Source organism: Patagioenas fasciata, chromosome 10 (genome assembly GCF_037038585.1).
Source record: "Patagioenas fasciata isolate bPatFas1 chromosome 10, bPatFas1.hap1, whole genome shotgun sequence".
NCBI lineage: Eukaryota > Metazoa > Chordata > Aves > Columbiformes > Columbidae > Patagioenas > Patagioenas fasciata.
Window position 1 is genome coordinate 288,536 of NC_092529.1, and position 9,968 is coordinate 298,503.

A 9,968-nucleotide genomic window follows, 5' to 3' on the forward strand; every position below is an offset into this window, starting at 1 on the left:
GCATTTTCCAGAGGCCTGTGTTCTGTGTTGCCTAAGGCTTGCTGTTACATGGCTCTGGGTCGAGAAATTACTTTATTTTGGCATTTGTGATTTACATCTGTCATATATATCAACACAGCAGAAATGCTTTCATCACTGTCCTAAATTTCAAATATGTTGTAAGCCCAGATATCCAGTACGATCACTTCGCTATAGTGGATGTCTGTTGACACCCTGGTACATGAAGCCCACGGCACTTGGCAGTGTGTGTGACACGAGTCACAGCACATCCCTCCAAGTGCCTTATGGGAAGCAGATTCTCTTCCTTTGGTACATATCCAGTCCCATTCCTGCTGTCTGGTTTGTCATTGAGTTGCTAAGCAACCAAGGGCTATGCTGTTTATGGTTTAAATTTTAATTAAGCGTTTACTTGTGCAAATATTCTCACTAATCAATATGTTATTACTATGAAGTGCTTCCAGAGCTGGGAATTTCAAAAGCAGACCAAGAGAACTGCATGTTTGTACATACATGTGTCCACGGAGGGCGTTAAAACGTACTTTTCATTGGAAAACCGCCGGGGAAGATGGTGGCACTTCATTTGCAGGGCGGAAGGGTGACTGTTCTGTTTTGGTAGCTCAGTTGTCTTTAATCGCCTCTTGACTACCACTCGTGAGCTATGGCGGTAGTAAAGGCAGATCCAGCTCTCTAGCCCCCTGTATTTTGAACCGCTGGATGTGTTTCTAACCCACGGGCCTTCCCTCGCAGGCTGGCCCGGATCCTGGTGCGCCTGCCCGCGCTGCGGCTGATGAGCTCCGGCATCACTGAGGAACTGTTCTTCACCGGGCTCATCGGAAACGTCCCCATTGACAGCATCATCCCCTACATCCTCAAAATGGAAACAGCAGAGTACAACGGCCAGATCACTGGCACGTCTGCGTAGTGGGAACAACACAGTTTTACAGATTGAAGCAATTTTCATACAAACACACAATTACGAAGTTAGAAGAACAGCATTTTGGTATGTACCAAGATTTCCAGCTTACCGGTTTCCTGACAGATTTATCCTTGTCTGTTTGCTGACACTGACAGCATTTCAGCAGCTATTAAAAGACCTTTTCTGCCACAAGGAATTTTTTCCTGCCTTTAATTTAAAAGGCTATAGATTACTGAACATACTTTTCACATGCTTTGTATTTAGAAATTATCAGTGGTTAAAAATAGAATTTTATAATACCAGAAATTAGTAATAAAATTACTTTAAAAGTAAAAAAAAAACATGTATATGTTTAAAAATATCCTTGGAATTAATATCTAATAAATGCCAGGGTATAGTACTAGCACTTTGTAAGCACCACGCGTGAAAGCGACAACATCAGCTACATCCTGCTTATATGTATGGAAAATGAAAAAAATTGCCTGTGTCTTTAGTCCAAATGCTGATGATTTCCGTGAAAATGTAGAACGCTACAGGAGACAATCATTTATCCCACAAAATGTCACTTGCTTTTGTGTTATGCATGAAATACTAAGGTGGACTCTTAGGTCAGATATCCACGTTCTATGAAATTCAACTCTGTTAAATGAGTGTGGCTGCAATTCACAGCACGATGCAGTCACAGTGACTGTTATCTGCTACGGGAACTACCCGAACTAGGAGAAGAAACGTATCTTGCCACAGTGCCGATAACATATCCAGGTTCCTTACAGTCTCTGTTCAGACCAAGAGAGTCACGACAAACGATCTGGAACAGGAGGCTTTCTGGTTGTGGAACATCAGTCATTAACTGGAGGAGCAGCCCTGTCAAAGAGCTGTGTGATGCTCTTTGTATTTCCCGCGTACCCGAGCACCCTCGTCACCGGCCGGAGGCGCCCTGGGAGCGCGGTGTGCGGGACCCGGCTGTCCGCTCTGCTTTCGCCTGTGCCGCTGCGTCCCGGCCCTGGCTGAGCGCTCCGGCCCTTCCTGGGGTTCGGGCTGACATTGGTGTACAGCGGCAGTTAATGACTGATCCACCACGGAGCTGTAAAACTGACCGCCTTTTAATTGCCTGCAGTGATGAGCCATCGACATGTTTTCTAGTATTTCCCATAAACTGCTAGCATTGTTTTCATTTTAGTGTAATTTATTATTATTATTGACATCAAATATTTAAAACAATCAGTTTTTTAAAAAGTCATGGCAATTAATACCTTCATCTGATCCTGGCTCATTAGATGTATCAATTATTTTAATCATTTTTATGGTAGAGGTGTTTTCTACTTGTGTATTTTATGTGACGAAGATCGAACTGTAAGTTCAGCACTTTTCTTCTGTTATTGACATTTATTGAGAAGCACCAACCAAGTTGGTGCTTGTGTCTTTTAAGGGTCTGAATAGCAGCCAGAAGACCTTAGCAGCTCCAGACGAGGCTTCTGCTGTGAGAACAAGTCTTGGCCGGGTCTGCGCCATCCTCGTTAGGGGATAACGGTCGTACTGCTCGTTGTGACACGGGAGGCTATTCCATTTCAGCTTCTGGATGCACTGAAGTCTTCTGCAGTTACCATTGTTACAACACTCAGAATCTCCTGTTCTCAAAAGGTTGTTGCAGAGTCCAGTATACCTGCTGAAATGTGTAATTTTGCACTCCATGCCCCTCAGCTTTTACTACAGCAAATGAAATTGTCATGTGTTTGCTGGGAGGGAAGGTCCGCACCCCAGTGCGGCGGCACTGCAGCGCACAACTGTTGTGAGCTGGCTCCTCGCAGTGTCGTGTCAGCCCTGCCGATGCAAAGTCCCTGTTTCAAGGGTATACAACTTAAAAATGAATTGTGGTATTAGCAACATCAGGAGAAGTGGCTACCTTGGAAAGAGTTGTGGCCGTTTCTGTTAAAAATTGATTGGGTTATGCTCTTGCTAAAAGCAGTATGCATTGAACTATTGCGGTATTTTTCATTGGAAAAAAAGATTATGCAGTTCAATTTGCTTTTGGTGTTTTAAAAAATCATTTAAGCGGATAAGCAGGCATTGTTAATGACAAATGAAATATTCCTTAGCATAAAAACTTGCAGCTGGATTCTTTTTTCTCAAATTTAAACACACACCAGCTGGCTTTTTCATCACAAACGTCGTTTCAGCTTCCAGTTTTTCGAGTCAAAGGGCCCCGTTTTCTGGGAAAAAATGCTTTCTGAATTCTTCTTACTTGTGCTGTGAGCATAACCCTTGGGAAAACAAAATAAACCCACTACGGTGTTTTGGGAACAGAGGGATTGCACAGAGGGATTGCATTGTATGGCAGTTGTACATCAAAGTGGTAAACACGCAGCTCTGTTGACAAATGCTGTCCTCGAGCCATCTCTAGGTCACTTACTCTGCAAATGGCTCCCTGGACCTTAGGGATGAAATGTTCATTTGTGTAAATGAATTAACACCAATGCAATCCGTATCTAGGGTTTATTTATTGTGCATGCATTAAATAGGGAAAATGAAGCAGTTCCACACTTATGATTCTGATATTACCACCTAAAAGCTATAACGTGTCTCTTCGTATAGCATCATCAGAATGATTTTCTGGCTCACGTTGGTCAGAAGCAAGCTGATTTAGTCCTTACACCATTAACAAAACGAAGTTTCTCTAACAATACGCTGGTTTGATTCCAAGAGTAACATTTGCATTGTAGAAATTTGAATGGCAGATGGTAGATCCTTGAGCTTAAGACATATTCAGAATCTAACATGTTTTGCATATTTGAATATTAGGTATAAATAATAAGATAGATGTGATCAATAACGTAACACTTCTTTCTCACGTGCTGCCCAAGGGCTGTCATAGAGATGTCAAAGATTTGGCCCATGATGGAGGGGCGCTGGGAAGACCACGCAAAGCAGCGCGTGTAGGAGCAGACGCTGCTCTCCAGCGCAGCGGGGCCCTCGCGCCAGGTCCCCGGTGTAATCCCAGTATCCCAGCCGGGCTCTGGGGTCCCTCTGCTCCAGCCCCTGCTCGGCAGGGCCGTGTCCCGCAGCTGGGGACCGGGGACGGGGACTCCACAGCCTGCTGGGCACCCTCGCGGTGAAGAGCGTTCCCTGGCGCTCGAGGAACCTCCTGGGTTGGTTTGTGCCCGCGGCCGCTGGCCCTGTCACCGGCACCGCTGGAGCGGACGGGCTCGCTTCCCCGTCCTGTCTCTGCTCAGCGCTGACATCCGCCCCGCGCCTTCTCTTCTCGAGCTCTGCGTTGGCCTTTGCCGCGATTGCCAGCCTCTCCGGGCCGCTGCAGCGCCGCGCGGCAGAGCAGCGCACAGCACAGCGCAGGGTCCAGCAAGCTTTCACGGTCTGCGAAAACACTCCAGGCCTGGCGCAGTTCTTGGCATTTCTGAGCTCTGTTCCACCTCCCTTGCCGGGAATTGGAAGACGGTAACTGGCTAATCTTACTGGCTTTGCTTTAAAATTACTTTCATTTTGTTTCTTTTTTTCCAAGTGCAAACTTTTGCTTATAAGGGACAGGAGAGTTTTTTTATTTTAACAATTATTGAAAAGCTATTTCTTGATTTTGAGTGTGGAAATAGCTTGTTTTCATAGAGGCCAAATTTCAGTGCCAAACGTGTTTACAGAGCTGAGTCGAAGGGTGGCAGCCTGAGAACGATCCTAAGGAAAGCGGCAGCTCAGGGAAGCTCTGCCTGGTGCCTCAGGTTCACTCCTCCAGAATTTTCAAGGTCCTGTTTCTGCTGCTCTTGAAATGAAAATATTTTAACTCAGCAGAAATACAGTGATAAACTGACCAGATCTATCTGAATTTGAGCACATGTTTATATTGCTAATAACGAATGCAGAGGAATGTCAGAATTCTGTGCTGACTGAACCTGGGGCATGCACAGAATGATAGTGGGGCAATAAGGTCCGTCCTCTGTGTGCTTCATTTGCTCTCCAACTCTTTGAGAAGGGACTGGATTTGCATCTTATAGATAACAAAGATCAATAACGGTATAGGAGCATTTTGAGTCAGGTTTGTAATAATTGTTATGGCATTTGTGACAAGGGCAAGAACATACACTGCTTTTCTTCCTTTAATTTACTTACATTGGGCTAGAGAACCACAGCTAAGACTGCAGCAGTCGTCTTCCTCTGCCTGTTGCATTGCTTGTACACGAGACAGAACGCCCCTGGGAGTTACTGTGGCGTGGGACTCACAGCGGAGGAGGTGGTGATCCTCCAGGAGAGATCCTCCGGAGGTCGGACAGGCCTTTGTTTCTGCTGCCCTAAACTGTTAGGTTATTAGGGAGGCTGTTCCGAGCACTCTTGAGGTGTCGGTGAGCACCGAGGAGTCGGTTCCAGTGTCCAGGTCAGTTTCTGGCGCTCGAGCCATCGCAGGTTCCCTGTCACCGTGTTCCACCCTGGTTTGCCCTGAATTCTGGGGGTGCTTTCAAAGTCCCTCATCATTGCTCAGCTCTTGCCTGTCTTCCTTTCTAAAGGTCTGATTTTTACACAGCTTTATTTTGTGCCTCCCACCATTGTGCATTTCTGCGCGTTCAATTCTAAAACTCACTCGAGCAGCTAATGCATATGTACATAGTTGTATGTATGTGTGTATGAATGTATATGTTTATACCTATCTGTCAAAATATATTCTGTACAGTGTATAGAAAGTGCGTAGTGTATGTATATATGTACAGATACGTAGCCATGTACTCGTACCATTCTGTATGTCAGAGGTTTTCATTCACTGCTCATCTCGAGCTCCCCAGTTCTCGCTCCCTCCCCGCCAAGCCTCGCTCGGGCACGTGGGTCCTCGTGGATCTCTGGGCTTTGCACGTTTGGCTGAACCCAGCCCGAATTCAGCATTTTCTGTTCAGAACTCACAAATATATTCCGTTAATTTTCTGGCTTTTGCATTTTACCTTTTCCCATTTGATGTGTAGAAGTCTGCAGGTGAATAGTTAATGGAACATATCATGTCTGTTAAAAGTAAATGAATAAATAAATAACTACAGTCATAGAAAATGCTTCCCTGTTTTCAAGGTATCCTCTTTCAGCCCTCTGAGAGGCTTTTTTGTACAGTTTCATTTTGCAGTGAAACTTGGTAAGAGATTGATTTTTAAAAAGTCTTGAGCGGTGGCCAAACGGAAGAAAACCAGGTACGCAGACAGCGTAGGGGAGTTCAGGTCCTGCTTCTGTTGTACTAAACAAGTGAAGTGGAATTTCCTGGGCCCTTATTTCCCCGTTTGGTGCTCGTGTTGTTGAGGCAGACGAGCGGCACCGATGGGAACACCGCGAGGAGCGCCCGGGTCCCGTTGGGGCCGGGCCCGCTGCTCCGTCCGCACGGGAATTGCTCAGAGTTCCCTGTTTCCGCTGCATCGTTTAGTAAGCGCTTGTAGCTTTGGTTTCGAGTATAGAAAAAACCTGTACAACATCCATTTTAACACTTCAAACCTGATTTTTGAGATTTTCAGCAGGAAAATGATTTAAATGAATGGCAGAATTGCTGTGGCAGATGGCCCTTCCCTGGCGTCTGACCATCCGTGCAGTCTGAACCACGCTTGTGTCTCTGGGTGAGCTGGAACCCGAGTGTCTGTTCACGTCATCTGCTGCAGTAACGTTTGTGAAGGTTAGGGAGCCAGTTGGGGCATTGATCAGGATTGAACCTGGTTTACAATTCCATTATTAGTTTAGAAAAAGAGCATATTTTAACACTGCGAACTTGTTCTAAGTAGGTGTTTGAGCAGTTTGCACCCTGAGAACAGCGGCTCGGGCGCGGCGGCTGTGCCGCGTCCTGCACCCGGGCCGTGCCGAGCGGCACCACGACGCGGCCGCGCGCTGGGGACACGGTCAGCGGCGGCAGCGCCGCTCTGAACGAACGCGGTCTGCGATCGCGGGTTAGACGTGGAACTGAATGGATTTCAAACAGGATTTTCTTTAGGAAGAACCGTGACAGAGCGTGTATGTTGAATTTCTCGTAGATGGAATCAGCGTTAGCGGTGGGAATGCTTTAGTAATGAATGTGCACTTCAGAGCGTGTTGCACCGGTGCTCACGCCGCCCCGAGCACGGGCGCGGTTCACGCTGTGTCTGCCAGACCGGGAGCCCGAGCTCCCGCAACACCAGCAAAGCTACAAAAGGAATCATCGGCTTTTAATTCCTTGGGATATTTCCTGGAAGTCTCTGTTCATTATGATTTAGAAAACTATAGTTTATATTATTGTATTTTAATTTCAAGTTAAAAACCTTGAAAAAGTTGATGATTTCTCACAGCTTCTTCTGTGAAATCAGCATTGTTACGTGTGATAGCATTTAAAAATAATAGCATGTTCTTTTTTAATCTAGATTTTATATCTAATCAATGTCTTCAGTCATGAAGAGGGATTTGCATTGTTGTGTTTGTATATAGAGTATTGCAGTGCATGATTTAGCTTATGCATTTTATTAAATGCTGTTTAAATGTGGAATTATATTGTTGTGGCTTAATACTACTACCTACATGAGGTTTATACCATTAAAGTGAATTACAAATATAAATGCATTCTTGAGGTTTATTTTCAAGTCCATTTAATTTCGTATTAAACATGAGACGCCTGAGCCACGTTACAGTTCATCGTGACTCTTCTTCCCTAAACGGTTTTAACGGTAACCCCTGTTCAGCTGTCACTACGTGGTGCCTGTGTGCGGCTTATTTTCAATGTCACCGTTGTCCTTCTGCCTCCCGAACGCTTACAGTGCATGACGGCCCATCCTGGGCAGAGCCTCCGGCGGGCGCGGCCCGGGGGCGCTGCGCGATGCTCCCGGGGTCCTTCCGGCGCCGCGCGTTCCGTGCTTCCGGTTTGGGCCGGCTTTGAGTTCCCTGCATTGAGCGCATCGGCCCCATCGCGGCTTGGGACCCCGCGCGGGGCGGCTGCGGGGGGAGAAGCGGCCGGGACACCGGGGACATCGGGGACACCCGGGACATCGGGGACACCCGGGACACCGAGGACACCGGGGACACCCGGGACATCGGGGACACCCGGGACACCGACGACACCCGCGACATCCGGCACATCCGGTCCGCGGCGGAACCAGCGCCCGGCGCAGCCCCGGAACCACCGCGCGCGCAGGGGGCGGGGCCGGCGCGCGGGGCGGGGCGGGGCGGGGCGGGGCGGGGCCAGAGCGCCCCTTGCGGCGCCAGGCGGTGACTGCGGCCCGGGCGGCGCTCCCCGCCGTTGGTTCCCGCCGTCGGTTCCCGCCGTGGCCCGGCGGCCGCCATGCCGATGAAGGGCCGGTTCCCCGTCCGGCGGACGCTGCAGTACCTCAGCCAGGGCGACGTCATCTTCAAGAGCTCGGTGAAGGTGCTGACCGTGAACTACAACACGGCGGGCGAGCGGAGCGAGGGCGCGAGGTGAGCGGCGCGCGGCGGGAGCGCGCGGGCCGGGGTCTCCTCAGGCGCTCCCGCTGCTTTTCTCTTCTTTCCAGGAAGTTCGTGTTTTTCAACATCCCCCAGATCCAGTACAAGAACCCCTGGGTGCAGATCATGCTCTTCAAGAACATGACCCCCTCGCCCTTCCTGCGCTTCTACCTGGGTAGGTGCCGCCGGGACCGCGGCCGGGCCTGCCCGGTCCTCCCGGGCCTGAGTCCCCCGCCCCGGCCTTTCCCCCGGGGCCCCGCGCCGCCTCGGCCGCGGGAGGGATCGGAGCAGTGGCGGCTTTCGCGCGTTTCTGTCCCTCCCCTCGCCCCCCGCCCCGGCTCGTTTAGAAAACCGTTTGGTGTCCCCAGCCCCCGCGCTCGCCGCCCCCGGCCCAGGCGGAGCGGTTGCGGCCTCACTGCGCACACAGCCCCAGGCGTAAAGCGCGGGAGCGACTGCTGAACTGTTCACATCTCTTGACAGACAGCGGAGAGCAAGTTTTGGTTGACGTGGAAGATAAAACCAACAAGGAGATAACCGAGCACATTAAAAAAATCTTGGGCAAAAGCAAGTAAGTAGCAGTTAACAAGCTGATGTACACCCAGCACAGCACGATCCCTGCAGGCTTTGTCAGCTAGAGAGAGAGAAATGCCACTTGGGACATGACCTCGGTGAAAGTCACGAGCCAGGAACTGTAAATCTGTAAATTGGGTCCCGGGGAGAGGAAACGTTGCCTTTCGTGCTTCTGAGTGTAACAAACATCTCTCTCCTAGAGAAACGCTTGAAAGAGAGGAAAGAGAAAGGAGAAAACTGTCACACCCAGGCACGTTTGGGCCCAGGAAGTACCACCTGCGGGAGTGCATGTGTGAGATTGAAGGGCAGGTTCCCTGCCCGGCTTTTGTGCCGCTGCCCAAAGAGATGAGAGGAAAATACAGAACTGCTGCGAAAAACGAAGCGTGAGGCCGAGCGGCCCGGCCTGCGTCGCTGCTCCGCGGGCTGCAGGGACGGGAGCGACAGCGTCCGGAGGCAGGAGCAAAGATGTTTCTGTAATAGAGACAGCCTTGTTTCCTGGGTCTTCTTACAGCTACAACTAGAGTCATTAAAGTGAAAAATAAATAAAAATAAAATCCCAGCTTTTTGGTGCCAGTTTTCCAAAGCGTTACAGTCACCCCTGTGGAACAAGGAAAAGGGAAGGGCTAGAGCCCCGTTTCCTACTCAGGCTGCATGTGCAAGGTTGCAGCAAAACTGAGATCGTGTTCGCTTTCACAGAGACAAAAAAGTTGATTTATCTTAGAAGCAGCAGAGAATTCCACAATTTATAGAGTGCTGTAGAATGTTCCTGCAGTTTTCCATCTTGTACTAACCGAACGCAGCCAACCGATAACGGGAGCTCCAAGCTTAAACTACACGCTGAATTTTCTGAATTTGTTTAGTTACCACTCAGTCTCTTACCAGAAGACACAACTTCTGGAGCGGATAGTGCAGCTCTGAGAAGTACCAGTCAAGTCAAGAACAGCAGCAGTAAGGGAAAACACAAGGTAGTATTGAAGGATAGGTTTGACAATTTTCATAGTCCTTCGGGAAACAAAAGCTGCTCTGAAGACAATTTTCTGAAGTCCTAAAAAAAAAAAAAGCCTTACAAAGAATGGTG

General features: G+C 48.9%; 2 protein-coding genes across 2 annotated transcripts in view; both read left to right on the forward strand.

Moving 5' to 3' along the window:
* NR2C2 (nuclear receptor subfamily 2 group C member 2) overlaps nt 1-7,461 on the forward strand; it is a 34,154-nt gene extending 26,693 nt beyond the window's left edge. The window contains exon 15 of the mRNA XM_065845779.2: nt 748-7,461. Within this exon, the coding sequence (XP_065701851.1) occupies nt 748-922 (175 nt within the window). The 3' untranslated portion in view covers nt 923-7,461. The remainder of the gene's footprint in view (nt 1-747) is intronic.
* Nucleotides 7,462-8,088: 627 nt separating this feature from the next.
* Nucleotides 8,089-9,449, forward strand: MRPS25 (mitochondrial ribosomal protein S25). The gene is made up of 4 exons (XM_065846024.2): nt 8,089-8,314; nt 8,389-8,495; nt 8,801-8,888; nt 9,091-9,449. Exons 1-4 carry the CDS (start codon nt 8,181-8,183, stop codon nt 9,275-9,277), a joined length of 516 nt encoding a protein of 171 aa, XP_065702096.1. The 5' UTR covers nt 8,089-8,180; the 3' UTR covers nt 9,278-9,449.
* The last annotated feature ends 519 nt before the right edge of the window (nt 9,450-9,968 follow it).